Raw genomic sequence first — 22,429 nt, 5'->3', positions numbered from 1 at the left:
GCCACAGCCAAAATAATAGCCAAAAGCTGTTATTGCCAGAGCATAAAAGCAAAATACAAGGCCTCACAGCCCAGAGCCTGCAGCTCCAAACCATAGATGTAACATAACTAACATATATAGATGTAATTCTTTGTACAGCTGTCATAAATTCGTGGTACATACCTATGGCACTTGCATACACACATAAATAAATATATATATGTGTATTTGAAGTGGCCTCAAATGGTATTGGAGAAAAACAAGTCTCTGTTTTTCACTATCACCTGTAATTCCATCTGGACCCATCACTTCTTTCACTGAAGTAATGAATGGAGTCATAATTCTTCCTAAAAGCTGTGTGGCCACCAGCCTCCCACATCAATGGGGCACTGGGAAGGGAATGGGCACTTAGGAGTGGTCAGTCCCAGGTATAAGAGCTGAATTTTTCCTCTCTACCCCAAATTCAGAAGAAACCCAGCAGTTTTAGAAGATTTACATTTATTTTCGTGCTCTAAGCCAGAACAAACTGGAGCTGTGATGAGGCTGCAAGCATCTGCAGGTGCTCATGAAACCAGCACTCAGCAGGAGCTGAAAACTTGGCTTTGTGTCCCAGAATAAGCCAAAAATAGGGACTTTTTCCATAGGGACCAAGTGACCTCCCTGCTCCCTTCCTAACTCTGTGTGCTTTATCTGATGGGCTTCAAGGGATTTCCTCTGATTATTGCACACACCTCTGGGGACACATTCAAAAGGATCCTGAGTGCCTGCAAAACCTCTCCCTGGGAAGCAGCCCTTGGAGAAACCTCACGGAGGAGATGTAAATCTTGGGAGGGTTTTATGGCAGCTCCTCCAACATCTGTAATTCCTGTATCAGCAAACACTTTACACGGCGCTCTGGGATGCAGAGGAGGGAGAGTTATTTCAGAAAGCAATCAGTTAACATCCACAGCTCTACATGGCAGGGAAAAAAAAAGTAATCCCAAATAGCTTTCCTAATTCAGACTGTGTTAAAATGTATATATATATGAACTTACAGCGTTTCAGTGCTGGTCATTTTCCACTGGCTGGCCATGGATAAACTCTCAGTCACGTCCAGACTCTGCTGTGCTACAATGACTGCTGGAATAGTTAAATATTCCTGCTGCCTCTCTTCTAGTGGTTTTCCTTCCTAAAAGAGGAAAATTGCCCTGTTCTGGTTAAAGGAGGTGAGTGGGTTAAGAGCAGAGTAATATTGGGTGGTAGGAGAGGCAGCAGAAGTGGGATAAAAAATGAAGGATAAGGAGGAGGGTTTGGCACATGTTGGCATTTTGATAGCACACCTAATTCTGGCCAGACTAAACCCTCAGCCTGCTTTGGCTGCAGTGGGATGATGGGTTTGCAGCCTATTTTACAAACCCCAAATGTATTTTGATAAAAAGTGCCACAGCAATGAAAGGAATCAATACAGCAGTGCCTCTGTGTGTGTGTTTTATATTAAGACTTAGTTGATGACTTCTCATCATTTGAAAGAAATGTTCAGCCTCAGTGCTTGAAATTATCCAGCTGCAGCATTTTCTACTCAATCCAATCTCCAGTTAATTTGATCCTTCATTTATCTTGAACAAAGCCTCCTAATAAAAACATTTGTATTACAAATGATACACTTGATCAATGGGATTGCTTTAGGCAAGTATTTGATAATTTGAACACTAGCTATAAAAAGTTCTCATTTAATCAATGTGGCTGGCCAAAATTTGGTGGGAGAGAAAGCCCCAAACCTACACACAACTGAACAGCCAGACTATAATTACATATCAGGTTATTTAGATGTTTTTACCAACATTATTGTTACAATTGGCCAGTGTAATTGGTCTGATATTAGCCTTAATTATTTTTGGTAACACAATTAATTATTTAGTTCACTCAAAGTGACAAGAATGGAATGAATCAAAATAAGGAGCTGGCTGGGCTAGGAACTATTAATTTTCTTTCAATCCCATGATTCCTTCAGTCAAATCAATGAGATAAATAGTCAGATGGAAAAAGCCAATGGACATTTCCATTGAACAGGAAGAGCATCCAGGTCCCAGGCAGGTGAGGAGATGACATTGAGCCCTTCACAGGGGCTGAGAAGTTTCCCTTGGCATCATTCAGGTCTGAGATGATGTTTTTGCAAACCTACAAGATCCTCAAGGTCACGGGCTGCTCTGCTAAGGGTGGTGTGTTCTCCCCAAGGCCTGTGTCCAAAGCAGGAAACGTTATCCCTTGGCAGCAAAAGTGAATTTCTGCTTTATTGCATCTGTTGCTATCCTTGGATGCTTTGAGAAGAAATCATGTTCCTTGGAATGTTATCCTGTGTTTATTTTCATTAACAGTGGTATTAATCAACATTTTCCTCTGTTCTCCACAGATGGCTCAGGGATGCCTTTGGAAAGCAAAGACAAATTCCAGGTCAGGGTTCCTGTTGTTGGACATTATTATATGTGGGAAGTGAAATTATTCCTCTCCTTGCTCAGATTTTTGCAGGAACACTGAAAAACTTCTCACAGCTCCCCCATCCCTCCTGCACCTTGGCTGAGGAGCTTTATTTTGACACAACCACCAGCAAGTATATCATGAGAAAAGTTCAGAAGGGCTAAAAAACATCCACAGTGCACATCAGAATATTTCACTTTGTTTCTTCAACCCTTTTAAATCAGCATTTTTAGGACTTCATTTAAAGTGGGAGACAGGAAGCAGCGCAGTGAGGATTCTGCTGTCACATCATGCACGGAGTTGTACGACAGAACAGCCCCAAATCTCTTCCAATCCATCACTTATTTCCCTCTAGAAACCTTTTCCTTTTTTTTTTTTTGCTTTTTTCTTCCTTTCTGGATTGTCTTTGACTGTTATTTATTTTTTTGGTTAGCTGACTTCAAGGGACATTTCTCCTGGCTGGATAAAGATGTTTTCCAAACAAATGCAGGGGAACATTTCTGACGAGGCTGCGGAGGCAGCGGGGTCCCCGTGGGCAGGTGAAGTTTTGTGTCACTCAGCTCTGCTCCATCGGGGAGCAGCATTTGTCACAGCTGCTCCACCAACAGCCCCCGAGCAGCGGCAGGAACCAAAGCGAGAGGAATTAAAGGGCTGCTCCAGGTTCCGTGGGGCTCTAAGGGCTCCCCTGGGGAGGATAAAAAAGAATTAGAAAAGGTTTTATTGACGTGGGTATGTTGCCTGTGCTTTGATACACACGCAGAGAGTAATTGTCAGCGTGGGGAGGAGGGTTCTCCACAGCTGAAACCATCATTTATACCCTGTGGAGAGTTAAAAACTCTGTGTGCAACACGGGCAGGCATGAGGGCCCAAGGCCCAAACAAGTGGTACTAAACAGGCAGCAAGGATTTATAAAGCAGCAATAGATAACACTGCTCCATTTCAAAGAGCTCCACTGTGACGGTGGTCACAAGGGTTTTCAGGGTGAGAGAGAGGCGAGAATGTTGACTTCATGTTCAGAAGGCTTGATTTATTATTTTATGATATATATATATTACATTATGACTATACTAAAAGAAATAGAAGGAAAAGTTCTCAGAAGGCTAGCTAAGCTAAGAATAGAAAGGAATGAATAACAAAGGTCTGTGTCTTGGCAGAGAGCAAGAGCAGCTCTGCCGTGAGTGGTCAGTAAATCCAAACATCCACAGGAGACCAATCACAGATCCACCTGTTGCATTCCACAGCAGCAGATAACCATTGTTTACATTTTGTTGCTGAGGCCACAGCTTCTCAGAAAAGAGAAAAATCCTAAAGAAAAGATTTTTATGAAAAGATGTCTGTGACACTCCACGGCTCCTGCAGCACCTCAAGACACGGAGAAGGAAAGACATCACCATCAGCAAAACGTGTGCTGAAAAGAACACCCACCACTGGGCAAATCTGCAGCTGCCAGGGGAGAGGCAAACACAGCAAAGCATCAGCTCAGCATCTGGAGGGGAGAGCATCTGCTGAGAGACACCTCGACGCTTACTCGGAGTGAGAAATCATCACTCTGGCTGCAATTCTTCACGAGCCAGACGCACCGAGTGAATGGAATCCACACAAATGAGGTCGTTAGCATAACCGAATACGCTCTTCATTCCTTCAAGAATGAAAAATATGAGTAATTCCCTGGCACAGCCCAATTACAGCCTGCCAGCACTAGCACATGGGTTATATCTATTATGAAATAATAAGATAACATTAATAAGATTCCCAGAAAGGACATTAGACAGCTAATCTCACTACTGTGTACAACTGGTCTGACTATTCAGGCGGTCTCCTACCTGCATGGCTCCACACTCTCCAGGTCTTTCTTGCCATTTTCACTGGGAAAAGTTCAGGTCTAGCAGCCTTTAAGCCGAGTGGGAAGCAAGGCGAGCTCTCTGGGAGTGCTGAGGAACACTGGGTAGCTGCTCTCTTTCCAGCAGTTTCAGTAGCAGCCATAAACGTGAGAGCTACAGCAAACAATCACGGCTCCGTGAAATGCCCCTGTAGACAGAGCCGTGCTGGCAGCTGTATTATGGGTCGTTAACCTGAGTGCTTCACACACGTGCTGGCAGAGCTTCCTACAGCACCTGAATAATCTTCTTTTCTCCCTCCATTTCCTTGTGTCCTGAGGCTCCAGATCCTGCATGCACACACAGCACCCAGAGCTTTTTTTAAGGGTGTATCAGCACAGGCAAGAAACTGGGTTTCATCTTTCAGATGAGCATCACCCCACCTTCCTGAGACACCCACAGCTAGGCTTTAAAGAGGAAAAAATGGACAATAAGACATATATAGAGCTGAGCATAACAACACACATTGCTCAGAATCCTGCTAAGGCAGGAGGCAGCCGAGATTTCCATCGCTGTAATTTAGCAAGACGCATCCCAGGCTCTCCAAGGAGCCTCCAGCTCCCCGGGACCAAGGACACGTCAATAGCAGCAGTCGGACCCCGCGAGTTTGGCAGGTGGCTAAATTGGCTCCACAGCCTCGCTGGCCCTGCTCGGCGAAGGAAAGACGCCGAGTCTCAGCACAGAGGGCTCTAATGAGGATTAATAAGGCGTGTGAAGACGCTCTGTAATTGTCCGGCCGGCTGTTTCCTTTGCACCTTATGCTGTCGTTTATGCTCGTGCAAAGTGGCTGTAAAACGCCCCAGGTCTGATTCGATAGAACTCTGCAGATTCCTCGCACAGGTGTAAATTGCTCTGTGAGGTTCAGGGCACTGTCTAAATGCAAACTAATCTGATAATCTCTGTTGCCTCTTTTTTTTTTTTTTTTTGTCTCTCCTCTGTAAACTCCTCTGCAGCCAATTGAACATTTTAGTGCCTAATAAACTACAAAATATCAGATATTTCGTGCATGAACTTATGTCCCAGAAATAGAATTCTCAGTGCTGGCCTCAAGGAGAGCTGGACCTGCATCAAGATGCCAAGACTGGACCACCAGCACGGCAGTCCTGTGACCTGGTTGCTGCCCAAAGCTATGGAACATTCACATCATAAACCTCAGGGGCTGGTGCACAATGACAGCCAGCCTGAACCCTGGAGAAACCATGAAAAATGAGCTAACGACATAATTTGGGAGGGAACGGGCAAAAAGCAATGCCTGACCTTGTTCAGACATAGGAAAAAACAACTGCAGAACGACAGCAGCTGTAAAATGAGCCTGAACTAAACTGTAGGAGCTGGTATTGCAGGGAATAACCCTTAAGAGGTGGAAGGCTTTGATGGACGCACTCCTACAGGTAGCTTCAATCCCTGGCAGCTGCAAAGCTTCGGTAATGAATGTCAGACTGCTGGGCAGCTGTGAGGGGAATAAACAGCTATTTGCCTTCAGTGGAAGTAGCATCAGTTTGACATATGACATTCAAATGATACGAGCTTTAAAAGTGTGGTTAAACGACTGCTGTTTGACTTGGAACCTCGGGCCCACTGGAGCGGCAGCGCCGCCGTTTACCTTGGCTCTGTGGGGGATTGAATCACTGAGCTTAAAGATGAAAGATCAAAGTGTTTCTGCAAATCCAGCCCGCAGTGTGTCGTGTGTCCAGCTGCTGGGGAGCGTGTGCTGCAGTGATGAGAGGGGTGAGATGGATCCTCCCCCTGCTGCGGCCTTTGGCTCTGGTGACAGCACATGCAGGACTGAAGAGACACAAGATGGGGGATGACATCTGGGGAATGGGGTGAGAAAAAGGGTTGTACCCACCTGGTCCTTCCCACAGCACCTCCTTCTCCTGCCATCCTCCTCTCTCTCCACATTGGTGGGTTCCTCTTCGAGGCTCTTTGCATTTTGCCTTGCAGGACACCAGCCCACCCTGCACCATCTCCTGCTCGATTTAGAGAAAAAAGCACTGCCAAAATTTACCTGCCTGTTTTAGGAGCCCTTGTTATGCCCTTGTTCCATCAGCCTGTCAGCTAACTACCAGCACTCAGAACCCTTTGATAACCTACCTGCTGAAGTGCTTTGGTTTGCAATCTTCACACTGAAACAAGAGCTCGGGACCAAAGTTGCTGGAGGAAAAAATCACTGCTTCCTGACCTTTGGGCAGACTCTGTGGGCTGATTATCTCATCGATTTTAACCAAATTGAGCATTCAATACGGGTGTCTGGAGGCCTGTCTCTCCTCAGCAGCGGGTACAGCACAGCACCAGCAGCAATAATACAGACAACCTCTATGCAAGCCAGGGGCAGGGGCAGGAGAGCTCCAGGTTCTTTGTAAATTGTGGCAGGCATGATTAGTCCACCTGAGCCTGGCCCCGGGAGCACCAGGGCACACAGGGAGCCCTCAGCGAGAGCACTGCAGAGAGGGAGCACCCTGTGAAGTGAAAATGGGTGCTCTGGCTTGGCAGGAGCCAAAATAACTGAAGCAGAAATGAGTGGGAGCAGATTGGAGTGATGCCACTCGAGGAGGGACTGTCCTTCCAGAAGGAGCTGTGCTGAGCTGAGTTCAGTTTGCTCTGGGAAGCAGTGCTGTGCTGCAGGAGGGGATATGCAGGGCAGAGGAGTTCACACTGAGGGCCCTACAGTCATCCTGGATGGTTTTTAGGGGGAGTGAAGGACTTGCTCCAAGCTGTCAGCAGCTGGAGTATATTAGGGGAGCTCCTGAAGCACATAGTTTTAGTCCCCTCCAAAAGCAAACCCTTTTGCTCACTCTGGGACTTCACTGGAATCTGAATCAAAGCATAGCATAAGGTGGACACGCATCAAATTTCACTACTGCCTAAGTGTAAATAATCTTTAAAAAATTATAGGTGCAAGTAAACTGAGGCAAAGGACTGTGGAAGAGCACAGCTCCATTTCCCCTGGATATGGGGGAGTGGTTACCTCTGGAAATCAGACCAGAAAGGGTTGACACCAAACATCTCCCAGACAGCTGCTCAGTCTGGAATAAACCCAAGAAACAGCAGTCCCAGGTACTGAACCTGCTGGAGAATTCAGCATCCAAGCATTTCCCCACTGCCAGATCTCACCCAAACCACTCCAGAAAGCCAAATCTGTTGGCAAAACTCCCTCTAGGACACTTGGGAACCCATACAGATGTGTGCTTCCTGCTCTTAAGCACAAAATTCAGCAAAACAAAGATGAGACGTGGCAGAACTCCAGTTTTGTCCTTTGGCAGAACCCCATGAGGCACTGGGGGATGAGGCAGTGCCGTGTCCATCTCTCTGCAGGTGCAGCAGCATTCCCAGCCCAGCTCTGCTCCCCCACTCCCTTGGCACAGGGTGCAGCAGATGAAGATGCCTTTGAAGACATGAGAGGGGCAGAAACCCTTTGACACTTGATACCAAGTGAACTATATATTTCCAAAATGTTAAGCAGCTTTGTGAGAGAGATTATCCTGAAGGATGTTTTCCCATAGTGTTGACATTTCTCTGTGAGTGATTAACTCCACCATGGGCATGGGGTGAGGAGGCAAAACCCTTTCCTCACTGCCACCAGGCAAGCTCTGGCCTTTGCCCCAGCAAGGCCATTAATTCATCCCTGTGACACTGCAGGTGACTTTGTCACCCTTATCTTCTTGGTCACTTCTCAAGGCAGAGGATTTTCCATGCCCCTTGTTATGAACCACTGTGATGGTGCAGGCACTTTTCAGCTGTTTGTCCTCCAGGGGTTTGACTGCCTGTACATTTAGTCCCTGTGCTGTGACAAACACCCTGCCTTGACTTTGGAAGAGGACAGCAACAGCTGAAAACAAAGATGGATTGTCACCTTTGGACATTGGTGGCAGAAGGGAGCTGCAGTGCTGCAGGTGAGGAGGGCAGAAGGGCAAGCCATGGCTGCTGAGCTGCTGAGAATTTTCTAACCCTCTCACCCAGCTCATTGGTGACTCTCTAGAGACGCAGCCTCATTCCTCCCCTACACTTCCAGTCAAGGGTGTCTTTCACTGGGGAATTTAATTTGCTGCAGAAAGGTTATTATATCCCTTCTGAGGTTTTCTGCTCAATTCCTAAAAATATAGAAAGTAAGTATGAAAAGAATATATAACAACATATGTTTAATCTATCTACCTCTATAAAAAGAATATAAAAGAAATATAAAAACTGCTACGTAGTGAATAAAATTCCTTTTGCAATAGGAATCACTTCACACCCTCAATGACTGCTCAGCTGTTCCTTTTGGGCTGTTGTATCTTCAGCTCTGCACCTCCAGGAGCAGCTCCTAGGATTTATGGTACCCACAGGGATTCATCCAGGATAAAAAGAGTTTTCATCACCTGGCCAAAGGTTTATGAGATCCACAGATGGAGTCACTTGTGTATGGAGAATCACAGCAGCAGAGACTGGCATCAGCTGGACACAGACGAGGTAAGTGAACTTTTTATTGCAGTTAGCATTCCTGCAGCAGTTTTTGAAAGAATAAAATTACAAAGTTTGGCAAGATTTTGAATAGGTAAAGGCACCTTTCTTGCAGACAGGATTGCCCAGGACATCTGAAGGCTCTCAGTGCTGCATCTTGCATAATTATTAATTTAGTTAAGTTGGTCTTACAGTAGCCTAATATAAATCAGACTAAAAGGTGTCATGATAACAATATGGATGGTGGCTGTGTTGACAATCCCTCCCATGGCAGGTGGCTGCATGCCCACGATAAAATAAGCAAACAATCAAGAAACACATGTGGGACACTTCTCTTGCACTCTGCAAATCTCCAGTCCTTAGGGGTAACTGCTTCTCTCTGGGCTCCTCCAGTTAACCCATCTGCACTTGGAATCACACAAAAGCCATCTAAAATCATACCAAAATCGAAATAAATCAGCATCAGAAAATCTGCTGCAGGCATTCAGTCCTGCAAGGACGTGACCATTTTAACACTTGTCAGGGTCATAGCACAGAGCTGAGGAAACGCCCTGGACAACTCTGCATTCCCAGGAGAATAAAACCAGGAGACACAGAATCACCCAGCAGGCAGAGGGAACAGGAGCAATGGCAGCATTACTTAACTATGTGCAATTTGCTCTCCCCATCTTGATTTAAATTACACTGCCAGAAGAGACTGACAGTGTCTGGAATCAAATTGCTTAGAAAAGTGCCTCTTCAGAGAGAGAGAAAAAAATGCCCAAATAACTGGAGTGCAAATGGTCTTGCAAAATGCCTATTGTGACTGGGGACAGCAGGACCTGGGGCTCATGTTCATTAGAATAATACTCATGAAATTGTGCTGGGCCAAACCCCCATGAAATGGGGAGGGGCTGCCCCCCTGACACTCCTGCAGTGCACACATTAACCTTGAATCCTCTCAAGAGCTGGAGGAGGCACCATTAAATAAGAGTCTCTTGCTCTGTTCCTGCTTCTTTCACTTCTTCAGGTCAGCCTGGGCTCTGGGGACCATCTTCAGGACAATGGGCTTCTTTGGCTGCATGAAACCTTTTGAGTCCAGCACCAGTGGGATCTTGAGCAGGAGGGAAAAACAACAAAACAGCCACATCAGCTGGGAGAAAGGACAGACAGGACAACAGGAGCCCTACAGCTCACACACATCCCAGCTACCACTTGTTTTCAATGCATTTCCCAGCTCACAGGTGTACTTACAGCAGGACCATCACTATTGCTCATGCAAAGCAGCCACCAGCAGGTGTTTAACAGCCCTCAGCTCTTGGCCAGACTGGTTGGTGAGCTCTGGCTTTCATATGGTACAAAGAGCTCAGTGCACTGATCAACAGGCTGCACATGGAGGGAAGAGCAGCCAGACCCCAGCCAGGGTGCTGCAGATAAATGGGGGCATGCAGTGCCATTTTGTTTTGCCAAGGGTGGCAGTGCTAAGGGCAGCTAGATCATAATGGAGCTGGAGGAGCAATAAGTTCTCCAGGAAGAGCAAAACTACAACTGCTGCTCAGACCACAAGCATCCTCAACATGAAAGGTTTCCATGGGTAGGCTGGGAATCTCATCATGAAAAACGTTTAAAGCTGGTGTTGGAGGAATCATCTTGCAAGGGAGGGAAGGGTGTTTTAAGTCTCCTCCACCAATGGATGCTGCTCATATCCCAGCTCCCTCTCTCCCCACCAGGACAAGGGTGACACACCCCCAGCCCAACAGGCCACATTCACCCCCATATCCCAGTAAGCTTTGTTTCAGGAAGTTTAAGCAATATGGCTTGGAGCCCAGTGTGCCATCAGTGGAGCAGTGACAGGAGGCTGCAGCTTCCATACACATGCTCCAAAGGGATGTTCCAGCATGAAATCTTCCCTCCCACTCGGATGTACATGACACCTTCTGTAGAAAAAAAGGCTGAAAGAGCCCCATAAACCTATGGGCACCAATAATACAATACATATTTAACTTGTCTCCTTTTAATTAAAGGCAGTTATAAAAAGAATCAATTTTATGGATTGCAGAGGACTAGAAAAATGTCATTAGACTTGGGGGAGGGTGGATAGGTCACTGCATTGTTAATGGACTATTACAGTCTTTCACCTCCAGGTTACCATTTGAGCTGCAATCTGAATCTGCAGAGATTCCAGCTGAGCACCCGTGCCAAGTAATAATTTAATAAGGACTTTTCTGTTTCTTACAACAAACGTCCTTTGAGTGACTTGTTGCCCCCTCTGCTCTGATTTCCCAAGCTCTCCTCACCAACAGAATGTAATAATGGCCCAGCCTTTTGCAGCAGAGAGTGCAGGGAGCTGGGTCAGGCTGGAAACACCGTGGTGCTGCCTGCCTGAGGCACAGGAGCTGCTGTGCTCTCAGCAGGGCTGGACTGACACATCATTTCCAACAGCTCCTGCATTTATTTCATGTCAAACACTCCCACCCTGCAAGGCCCATCCCACCAGTACTGAATGCAGCATTCACTGGGATCCTGGGCAAACCAAAGCCTGGTGGGATCCTGCATAGCCCCAAAGAGGGAGAGGGGTCACCAATTCAAACTTAACCCATATTGTGCTTGCTTGAAACTCATTTTGTGATTGCTACCCTTTAGGGACTTCCCTGGGTCATAAGAGATGAATTTTGGTGTCTTGGCATGTCCCACAGAGAATAGTCATGTTTGTGTTGCAAAACACAGCTTTGGCACGGGCTATGGGATATTCTCTTCCTACTCTCTGGAGCAGGGTCTTCCTAAGCTGGGTCAAACAGACCAACAGTGCACTGTGGGGGAGAGAGCACCCCACAATTTAGGTGCACCCAAAGACAGGCACAGGACTTCAGGGATTTCAGCCTAAAACATCCCACAAACACTAAATATGCTTCTGTACAGGCTTTTTTAAAAAAGCATAAGTAACTTGTGGTGAACCCCTTACAATTAACTGAGAAGATTTAAATAGATATTCTCATGTAACAGTAGGACCATCTCAGAGGGAGTAAGGGGCAGATAATGAGACATCACCCCACATCCTCACCGGTGTGTCTTTGCAGGGTCTGAATGAGAAGCTCTGCAACAGGACAACCACAGCCACTTTCACAACAAGATGAGCAAACCTCATCCCTATGCAGTTCCTGGGGCCAGCCCCAAATGGCAGAAAGGTGTAGGGGTCAATGCTCTCTTTGTTTTCTTTACTGAACCTGATTATAACAAAAAAAAGAGAACAAGTTAGCAAGAGCCACTCTGTTGCAGGATGTGTTAGCTTCCAAATCTGAAGTAATGAGGGGTCTGGGAAGGGAAAAGCTTTTTGTGTTTCTGTGCATATTAGAAGCTAAGTTCCTTATTTCTGTCTCAATAGATATGTTATGCCTCTGCTTTCATCCCAGTGCTCAGACTTGGTTGTGCAAATCCAGGTGCACTGGGTGTCCTGGGAATACCTGAAATACGCTAATGGATTTCATAACTGCTCTTTTCTCAGAACTCCCTCTCAGCTCCAAAACTGAACCCAGATTTCAAACCCTAAACCACACAGGTCTACAGCTCCACAGCTTCCCTGCAGATCAAAGGACTGAGCAAACACAAAGATGGAGTTCTCCCCCTGCGTGACTAAAGGCAGGGCTGCTTTTGAGACATGCCAGTCCAATTCCTTCCCTCATCATGAAAAACAGGGAAGAACAATCAGCTTCACAGAGAAATTTGCCACTGAGCATTTTCAGTAATACTTCTTAGTGATCAGTTGGTTTTCATGTCAGAAAGCTTTTCATTCCCAGTGCATGAGGTACAAACCTCAGCTATGCTAAGTCAGAAGTGAAGTATCTCAGTACTGAGACACCAGCACATCCCTCTGATGAACTCCCAGCAAGGCAAGTGAGCCCTGAAGAGCTCCTGTCCAGCCACCCTTGCCAAGTTTGACAACTGGAATAAGAATGTGGCTGCTGGAGCAACTGGTGTAGCCTGGCCCATTGCCAGAGCACTTGTATTTGGGTGTTCCCTTCTGAATCCAACACAAGGTGACCACAGGCTTCACAGGTGCTTCTGCCTGATACCACTGCCATGTTTTGTCTCAAAGGTCACCACATCCCCACACCAGGATTAGTTTCCAAGGGTATTTCAGCTCTTGGTGCAAGGGCAGAGGTCTGGTCCTGCTCTCTCTGGACCAAGCATCAATGTCTTGGTGGCCACCTGAAGATTACCAGGTTCATGGTATCCCAGGTCTGCCTTGGGCTATTGCATCATTTTGCAGGGTCTGACAGAGCTCCTAAGCAAAGATTGCTTCAGAACTTGAGTTAAAAATTAAGTTTTATTTTCTACCCATCTTTGCCCTTCCACTGCTGATTTGCAGGGCATTGTGCCAGTCACCCAATGGCTCTTGCTTTAATATCTGGCCATAAACCCCTCAGTGTTACAGCTGCTGGGAGCTGCTCTCACTGTTGCTCCCTTCAATGCAGTTAATTAAATTCCATGCACAGTTTATGGATGTAGATCATAAAACTCCCCTCACGGTAATGCTGGGACTAGATGTCAGACAATGATAAATGCCTAATTTAAATGTTATAATCATGCATTGCCCACTTTTGCTGCCATTCCCACTCCCAGGGCTGAGGTTGAACATGCAGCTATTCCCCCCTGTGGCCCTCACCTCTCAGGCCTGAACTCGTCTGGCTCTGGCCAGCACTGCGGGTCCCGGTGCAGCACGAAGGCTGGGATCATGACCACCATTCCCTCTGGAATAGTCACTCCATTGAGCTCCACTGTCTGCTTGCAGACCCTCTCGATGCGGCCCCCGGCGGGGTAGAGCCGGATGGATTCGTTCACCACCATGTCCAGGTACTCCATCTGGGTGATGGCCGTGTATGTGGGAGCGGCCTGCGAGGGGAACGGGAGCACTGAGAACACAGCACAGCAACTACACCCCTAAACCCCCAGGGCTTCCAGGGAAGGGGAATCTCAGTGCCAGCACCTCTGCCACTCTATTTCCAGCCTGGGTTTGCAAGCCCACCCTCTTTACCTTGTTGGGTAGGTGTGCATCGACCTCGTCCTGGAGGCGCTGCTGCACGTCAGGGTGGATGGCCAGGTTGTAGGCTATGTAGCTGAGGGTGGAGCTGGTGGTCTCATAACCAGCAAAGACAAAGATAAGAGCCTGGGCCAGAATCTCCTCATCACTTAATGCTGAAAAAAGGCACAGAAGCACATACAAGAAGCTGAAAATTACAGTAATTAACCCTTGGGAATTGAGGATCCCAGTCATCTATCTAGGTAATGCTACTCCTACTTACACAACAGTTGGTAAAAGAAACATTCAGCTTACCCTCTGGTACCACAAAGGGGTGCAGGATGCAGTGCAGTCTGTCCTACAAATACTTTGTCCTGGCATCTCTAAATTTTAAAAGCATCCTGCCTTGAGTTGACAGACTATGCCTTGGCCGAGCCTTTATCTTCTAGTTCCTTTATCTCCCAGTTCACCTAGGACAGGGACCAGAGGTGAGCTCAGAGGTGAGCAAGGTGCACACAACATATGTGCTTTGTGTGCTTTTTGATATACAGCCAACATTGCTGGCCTTCAGAGACAGCAAAGTAAGAAATGGGGGTAAGGAGATATTCACTCTTTTTGCTCTTTGTTGCACAAACACACCTCAGAAGTTATCCCAGGAAATGACATACAATAAAAATATGGCTGACCTGTGATAAACATCATTATGGCCCCACTACTAAGACCCTGAATCTTTCATGGGATTAATGACTAAAATCCTCTCCCTACTTCATTTTTAAGTGGATAAGGAACTACTGCTCTCTGCTGAGAGGAGGACACCTCTCAAGACATACTTTTGTCCAAGTTGGTCTCAGCAGACTTGGAGCCATCGTGTGAGTTCTGTGATTCAATCATGAGCTGCAGGAAATCCACCCGGTCCTGGGGAGAAACAGAGGCAGAGAAGATGTGGGTGGGGAGGAGGCAAACCTTGCCCAGCACAAGTCCTTGCTGAGACACCTGCTCCACTCACAGCTCATGGCTTCAGTACATGATGAGGTCTGGACTACAGACCCTCCAGGAACGCAAATACTTTCTTCACTTGGACCCCCAGGCAGGGTGTGGTTCTGGCCTTTCTTGGGTTTGTGAGCTTGGAGAGCAGGTGCTCCACAGCTTCTGAAGGTGTCACCAGATTCCTCCTGCACTCAGGACTTTTCCTGAAGAGAAGCAGGCACCTTGGCTGGACTCACCGTGCTGCTGCCCTTCTCCCGTTCCTTCTTCATTTTTGTGAAGACATTCTTGAAGAAGTCCATGACATCTGAGGGTAACAGAGTCACCTTCATCTTTTCCAGCACAGGGGTAACAAAGGGGAACAACACTAAAAGGAAAGAAGAGACCAACACACTTGAGCTCAAAGGGGCCCTGAGAAAATCCAAACTGGCCCAAAGCATAGAAAAGAAGCAGCACATCTGGACCTTGACCCTTTTTGTTGTCTCCATCTCTTTTTACCTAACCATGGTTGGGATGCAACAGCACTTGAGAACCTCCTCCATATATTACTTTATGACCACAATACCACACTAAAGTGCAGCTCTCTGATAGAGCAGCTCTCTCTCCACCATCTCTGCAAACAGGGTCTCTCCTCATAGGAGGATGCTGCCAAGATCCACATGGGCTGTTAAAATCCTGGCTGTGGTTTCCCTGGGGAAATATTTCTGCAGATCTGAGGCTGTAAATCTAATCCTGCAGAGTGTTGAGCATCTCCCATATGGCAAAAAGGACTCAAAGCTACAAAGGAAGCTTGCAGAAAATGCAGCACCTTTGACATTGATTCAGGGCTATATAAGATGAGGTTTGTCATACCTAAAAGTAAGAACAGAGGACTTATGAAACTGAATTGGAGAAATTTCTTAATGTTGGTGACAAAGGGGTCATTGGGGTTGTTCATGGAGTCAACATTGACACTGAAAGAAGTGCTGGTCACCACATCCATGCTGTAAGCTCCAAAAATGCTGAACAGAGAAGAAGAGAGAGTGAATGAGATGAACCCAACCACAGCATTAAATAAGAGCCCATCTAGGAACAATCCTTGTGAGAAGGAATCTCTCTTAATTCACAGTCCTAACACAGATCTGTCCTGACCTGGCAGTAACCATCATTTTATTTTCGAAGTTTTCCCATTGCATTACTTCCCCGAACTTTTCTAAGCTTCAAAAACCTAAGCTGTAGTTGGAAAGCACTGCAGTCTCAGGTAACAACAACTATATTCTGATTTTCATCTGTAAAAGAGATTGCAAAAATGACATCCAAAAATACTGTATCTTGTGCAGCTTCTAGAAAAACTCTGGGAAATGCTTCTTGTCTCAAAATGCATCCCCAGTAAAATGAAATGGGGAAAGGGCACAGCTCTCCCATTTGAGCAGAGCACAGCAAGCCCAGTGCTGAGGAACATGCCATGCCCATGACTGCTGTGGAGTTTGCTTCCAGAGCTGACAAGGGATCCATGCTGCAGTGTGGAAAAAGCTCTTCAGAGCAGTCCCTTCCCCACACTGAATACAAACCCTTTCCTGTCAGCCCCACACAGTTACTCACTCCTTTGCAGCCACAAACTCGTCATTAGCCACTTTCTTCTCAATGTTTTTCACTAATTTTTCACCATAGTGATTAATGATATGGAACATCTGAAATGCAAACCAAAGCAGAAAGCATGTTGACTCTTTCTCTGCCACCAAACAAGGCTGGGCCACACTGCCATCTGCCACTTGCCACATCTGGCTTGGGGAGGAAGGGCAAGCAAGGGGAGGGTCTCATTTCCAGGCCTCAGTCACTGCTTTTTCTCATTTTAACAACCTGTCCAGAGAGCTCATCTGACTAGGACTGAGCAAGGCTCTCCTTCAAAAATCCACACACAGCTCCCACTCCAGCTTAGCATCCACTCCAGCTGGGATGAACATGGCTCCTGGGTGCATGAAAAATGGACATGCCTGGTGTGAGGGATGTTTAGCAAGATGAACATACAGGCCATAGGACCAACAGCCTCAGCTTGCAATGCCCTGTGTGCTGTTTCATCCCCCATCCCCTTCTCCTGACTCCCTTCCCAGGATGGCAGCCAGACACTGCATGGCTGAATGGTACCAACAATGCAGGTGCTCATGGATGTGGTCCTGGCAAACAGGGTGACTTCCCCATTTGAGGGGAAGGGCTGCACTCAGAAACAGCTCAGTTCTCCTCCAGCTGTGGATGCAAAGTACCAGTGCCTGTGCTTTACCTCCTTCAGCTTCCCACTGGTGAAGGTTGGAGACAGCACTGTACGAATCCTTTTCCACTGCTCATCTTCAGCCACATTGAGGGCCGACTCCAGGATCCCGTTCAGACGAAAGTTCTGCACAGGGGAACAGGAGACAGGTGAAGGTTTACAGTCCCCTTCCATGTGACAGAAATGCAAAGAAAAATCTTCCATGGAGCATTGATTCGGCCCCTGAAGTCATGTCAGCTCCACCTCAAGCAGCAAACAACAGAAAAGGAAACAAAAGTCTAAGAATCATAAATGACATCAGCCCCTAGGGCACATCCAGGCTGATGGCCCAATGTCCCAGCCAGAGTGGCCTCTGCACCTCCCTAGCAGAGTTTTGATGTTGGTACCATCAATAAACTGAGGCACATCAGAGAGCAAGCACTTGCTGAAGGGCTCAGAGGAGAACAGAAACCAAGAAGAAACCCCTTCTGTCTTGCTGCATGTGCTCTGTACTGAACAGCAAAGCACAGGACTGGGTACCTACCCGGCGATTAGTAAAAATGCTGTAGCACTCTTTCACCAGGATGTTTTTGATGAGGACAGGGTCCAAAACAGCCAGCACAGGCTGCCTGCCATCATAAAACCTAAGCCAATAGAAACCCACAGTCAGTCCATCCTTCATAGTCAGCTGGAGCAAAAGCAGCCTGCTCTGTCCATGGCCAGAGCCACGGCACAAAGGGTTTGGGCCCTCTGACAAAACAGCTGGAAGGATGAGGCTGGAATTGGTTTGTGATGTAGTGAAAGAGGAGAAAAGGAACAACAGTGACAAACATGGGCAGCATGAGCATTTCTAGCAATTGTTTGTGGTACTGAAGAGTTGTCAAAGCTGTGTGGGCTTAGATAAAAGGCAGCTTTTTGCCACAATGCTGATCCCCTGCACTTGGGCTGTCTGAGCTGTTTCCACTACTGATGGCTGGAGACAAGAAACACACACCAAACAATCTACCTGTGGAGGAAAGAGATTTCCTGCCTGGCCTACAAGGCACTGAGAGGTGAAAACCTCATCTGTCTCTTCCATTTTCCAATCAACAGAGACAGAAAAACTTAAAAGTCGTGGTGTGGGCTAAAGGGCAGGGAGCCCTGGGCCACAGCTGAGGGAAGCTGCCATCTTCAAGAAGCTTGCGAACATTTAATCTTTCGAAAAAATGCACCAGGTTTCATGAAGCCTCCCAGGATTTTTTTGCAGAGCAATTTTGTTTTGGTTTGAGAGGTTCTCAGTGGAAGCATGATAAGAGGCCTCTGCATAAAACAAGCACTGTGCAGAGAGCAGGGAGGCAGGTTGAAAGGTAGCTTGTGCCCCAGCTCTGGGAGAAGCAGGGAGCAAGATGAAAAACACTGTGGCAGCCTGCAGCTTGCTTTCTGCTCCAGACACAGAAGAGCAGCTTCAAAGGCAGGAGGCTCAGTTTGACACCAAGCACTGGAGGTGATTTTCAAAGCTTATGCAAGAAAATGACCCCATAAACTGGCCATCACCATCCCAGCCCCACACCACACTGAAATCCCAGTAGGAGGAAGGCTTGGAGAGATGGGAGGAGACTTTCCCAGTGCTAAACCTTGATTATCCCACACTGTCACTGCTGGAATTACAGTACTGAGGAATAGAACATCAGTGTAACTTTTTCCATTCTACTCTGGGGCTGTGGAGCACCCCAAACTGGTAGTTTTGTTCTGTAGAAACTCACCCCCAGATTTTTCCGTACTTTTCAAAGCATTTCTGATCAAAATTGTGGACTCCCTGGAAAAGAAGAAAGGAGAAATGAACAGTTTGCCAGTGAAAAGAGATCAAAGCAGGCCACAGCTGTTAGCACAGTGCATCCCATAGCCCATTGGAAGTGGCAAAGGTTGAGGCTGGGAGGTGCATGGTCCTCTTAAGCATCGCGTAGATGCTTGGGGGACATTTGCAATAGAGAGAAAAAAGAGAGCAGAGATTGAAAAAATAAAAAGGCACTTTGAACTTCTACCAGCCAACCTGATCTAAAAATGTAATGAAGACAAGGTATGACAGGGTACAAAGTTTCAGTCAGCAGAGTTAGGAGGCAGAACTGGATCCCAGAGTGTCCTTTCACCTTCTGCTCAACAAATTAGAGCTGCTGCTCTCGTCGATCTTCCTCTGCAGTTTCTGAACACAGATTTTTATTTTGTTTCCATTCAGGTTTTAACTGATGTTACATGTAACAATGAAAGTTAAGAGACACATAAGGCTCACTAAACCATTAGTAAGAAGCAACATGAATGATGTGAACCCAGCAAATACAAGTAAAACATCTCTTTTATTGAAGCCAATACACTTATTCTGCATTTGCAATCAGTTACCTGTGGTCAGCTACTGCCTTGCTATTTGATGAGGTTTGGTAGCTTGATAATGTTTGAGTTCTATTTAAAAATGTATTTGTCTGGCTTAGTCTCAGGCTGGCCCAAAAATAAGTGATTGCATGAAGCATTTCTGGGGCTAATTCAGCCTCTTCATGTTGGTGATAAAAAGGGCAAAGAAACATGCAGTTCCCAGAAAACAGCAGTCTTAGAAATCTCTCCAATCCGTTTTTTTTGTTTTCAACAGAACTTCAGTTGCTCAAGACCAGGTAGAAACACAGGGAGAAACAAAAAATTTAAATTACAAAGTAGTTTTAAAATACAGCACACCTCATTCAGGTCAGCCTGAACTTTTATGTTCTCCATGTGTCCAAAGAGCTTCCTACCAAAAAGCACAATTTTCATCTGACTGAATCAAGGACAAAGGAAAGAGATGCCCAAAGAATGGGGAAAACAGCACCAGCCACAAGAAGGATCTAAGACACTAGAGAGCAGCAGCTGCTGGTACTCACATGCTGGTACTCCAGGAAAGTTCCTACAAATGGCAGAGGCCGTGGGCCAGGAATGCCCAGCTTCTTGAAGGTCCAGTAGGGCCATATCCCATAGCTGCCAACAAAGAGCATGTGAGAAGCACTTAAGCAATGAAAAGAGAAGATACTTCTTCCTAAGCATAGGGGACTGCTCAAATAACTGCTTTCTGTCACTCAGGGAAAGCTGAAATTGAGGACAGCAGCAGGCCTGCTGAGGATACTCTGCAATAAATGCAGGATCACTTGGCGTTCGTTTTGATGGAAGGGCTGAAAGGAGCTGCAGCCCAGCCTAAGCAAACCAGTGTACCTGGGCACCTCCGGGCCTCATTTAGGTGCCCAGCTCAGACAACTGTGGCCCAGGTGACTCAGGAGAGATCTCGGAGAGACTGAGTTCTGAAGCTGAGGCCTGCCCTTGTGTTTGTCTTTGCAAAGACCTCCTGCGATGCTCAGGTGGCCGCAGTACAGCGGCACGGCAGGGACATAAATTACCACAGCAAAATTAAGTTTTTGCCTGTATAGCTCATTACAGCTCCCCTGAGCCATATAAGCCGAAGTTTTGCCAAAAGAACTACTTAATCGGGAGGGCTCTGCTAGCAGCAGCTCCGGCATCGCCCTGCGCTGCTCCCAGCTGGCACAGCCCAAGGACGCCACAGGCGCTGCTGTCTTTAAACAACCGAAAGTTCCTTCCTGAGGAAAGCTTTAAAAAGTCAAGGATTTCCTTTAATTTCCCTCCCCACCGAGCCCAGCTCGCTCCTTCCCGCTGGCAGCGGGGCCCTGCAGCCGCCCTGAGCAGCCCTCGCTGTGCCCTGAGGGCAGCGCGGGGGTCCCGGGTGGTTTCAGCACTAATTCACTCGAACCGCACTGGCACCGGGCACTTCTGCCCGGTCCTCCAGGGGACCGGCCTCTACTTACAGGGCCACGAGGCACAGGAGGGCGACGAGGAGCAGCCAGGTGACGGGGGAGAGGCTGGGCAGGAGCTGCATGGTGCCCGCTGTCCGCCCGCTTCTGCCGCCGCCGCGCCCCGGCCCTGGCCTGTGCCCGCCATCACGTGAGGGAGGCGGCGCCTCCCTGCCCGTTCGGTGCCTCAGGGCCGGGCCCCGGGCGCGTCCCCCGGCAGCGGAGTTCTCCGGACCGAGGCGTCGGTCCCCGCTCCCCTGCGACTGGAAATTGCTGAAAGGGCGCTTTGCACAAGCGGCAGCGCCCCGAGCTCCTCGCGCTGCCTCTGAAGGGATAAGGAGCTGCTCCTGTGTCCCGTCTGTCCCAGTTCCGGGGCTGTCTGTGCAGACGCGCCTTCCCTTGTGCCTCCTCTCCCACCTCCGTGTGCCGTGCCCTGTATCTCCTGTTTCGGGTCCAAGAGGGAACGGGCAGGAGGAGACAGACATGCACCAAATACCTGCCCAGGATGTCACGCAGATCCTCTGAAGGATCAATCCTGTGGCAGCATAACTTTTAGTCTCACCTGTGCCGGTGGGGCTGCTGCCTGAGCCGGTGACCTGCCAGCCGCAGGGAGCCACCCGGGCAGGGCCGTGTGGGCAGGAGGTGCCGCGGGCCGGGCAGTCCCACAGTCCGTGCCCGCATCTCCAGCACTGCCCAGCCTCATCGCCTGGGGATGGATTCCCACATTCCCTCTGCCCCGGGCGTTCTCTCTGCACTCAGGTTGCACAAGATGATGACATTTGGCTTTGGGCAGTTCGGTTTCCCCCTCAGGCACAGACACTGGGCTGGCTGCTTTGTGTCAGAGAAATGGGAAGTGCATTACCTGTATGGGGGACACAGTGGAGCCTCAGGCCGGTTTAGTTCCAGCGAATGCAAACACCCTGGGCTTGGTGGGTGGGGATGGGTCAGGACGTGGTGTCCTTGGTCCCTGTCACACTGGGAAGGGCCACAAATCTCTTCCTCTGCCCAGTCCAGCACCGTCCCCTTCTCTGTGTTCTCTGAAGATGCCAGTAGACACACAAGGATCCTACATCACACTCACCTGCATCGGACATTACCCCCTGCCTTTGGCACACTCAGCCTTAAGGAAACCCAAGTGCTTCTGCAATTACCTGCCAGTCACATCTCACGTGGCTCTGCCTGCAGGCCAGCAGTGGATTTTGCTTCTGCCCAAACATTTCTTTTGCCTCATAAAACACATGCAGTGTGTGCTGAGCTGCCAGCAGGTTCAGTTGTGACCTCCACACCTAGGTGGAAGAGCTGAGCAGCAGCACTGCCACTTTTGGTAGGTCAGTGTCTCAGACATCTCCAGCATTGCACAGCCACGATGTGCTCAATGATTCACATAATCACTGGCTGGCAGTAATCAATTAACCATTTTATGAAGGCACATCCCTGATTCCTGCTTCTCCAGGCTGCTCTGAAGAGCTGAGCTGTAGCAGTGTGCTGTGACAGGAACTTTATTCTCCATTTTATGGGATCTGCCCCTTTTAAGACACCTTGAAGCAACTGTACTCGGGGAGTTATTCTTTCTCTTGCATCCAAAGGCTGGTTCTTCTCCTTGAGAGGTCCCATATCAGAAGGACATAAAGAACAGCAGTGAAAGGCAGGAGGAGAAACCAGGTGCTGGAGCAGTAAC

General features: G+C 47.8%; 1 protein-coding gene and 1 long non-coding RNA gene across 2 annotated transcripts; both read right to left on the bottom strand.

The window, feature by feature from the left end:
* Positions 1–1,450: 1,450 nt before the first annotated feature.
* On the bottom strand, positions 1,451–4,873 carry LOC135454241 (uncharacterized). Its single transcript, XR_010442048.1, has 3 exons — positions 4,776–4,873; positions 4,257–4,600; positions 1,451–3,118 (listed from the first exon to the last, which is right to left on the bottom strand). It is a non-coding gene; the product is annotated as an uncharacterized LOC135454241 (long non-coding RNA).
* Positions 4,874–8,759: 3,886 nt separating this feature from the next.
* Positions 8,760–20,939, bottom strand: LOC135454270 (cytochrome P450 3A12-like). Its single transcript, XM_064726243.1, has 13 exons — positions 20,767–20,939; positions 19,837–19,930; positions 18,697–18,749; positions 17,499–17,598; positions 16,988–17,101; positions 16,312–16,400; positions 15,583–15,731; positions 14,970–15,097; positions 14,577–14,661; positions 13,762–13,922; positions 13,393–13,619; positions 11,791–11,953; positions 8,760–9,843 (listed from the first exon to the last, which is right to left on the bottom strand). Exons 1-13 carry the CDS (start codon positions 20,835–20,837, stop codon positions 9,748–9,750), a joined length of 1,530 nt encoding a protein of 509 aa, XP_064582313.1. The 5' UTR covers positions 20,838–20,939; the 3' UTR covers positions 8,760–9,747.
* Between the last annotated feature and the right edge of the window lie 1,490 nt (positions 20,940–22,429).

Source organism: Zonotrichia leucophrys, chromosome 14, assembly GCF_028769735.1.
Source record: "Zonotrichia leucophrys gambelii isolate GWCS_2022_RI chromosome 14, RI_Zleu_2.0, whole genome shotgun sequence".
Taxonomy (NCBI): Eukaryota; Metazoa; Chordata; class Aves; order Passeriformes; family Passerellidae; genus Zonotrichia; species Zonotrichia leucophrys.
The sequence above is the reverse complement of the archived record's forward strand: the minus strand, read 5'-3'. Positions and strand labels throughout refer to the sequence as shown.

Bases quoted from the DNA above. Each gene is read 5' to 3' on its own strand.
- LOC135454270 (XM_064726243.1), bottom strand. From the start codon at position 20,837: ATGCAGCTCCTGCCCAGCCTCTCCCCCGTCACCTGGCTGCTCCTCGTC. The intron at 14,662-14,969 runs GTGAGTCCAGCC...GTTTCTCCCCAG, and splicing joins GGGAGAAGGGCAGCAGCACG to GACCGGGTGGATTTCCTGCA. The intron at 9,844-11,790 runs GTGAGGATGTGG...CTCCTGCTCAAG, and splicing joins GACCCTGCAAAGACACACCG to ATCCCACTGGTGCTGGACTC.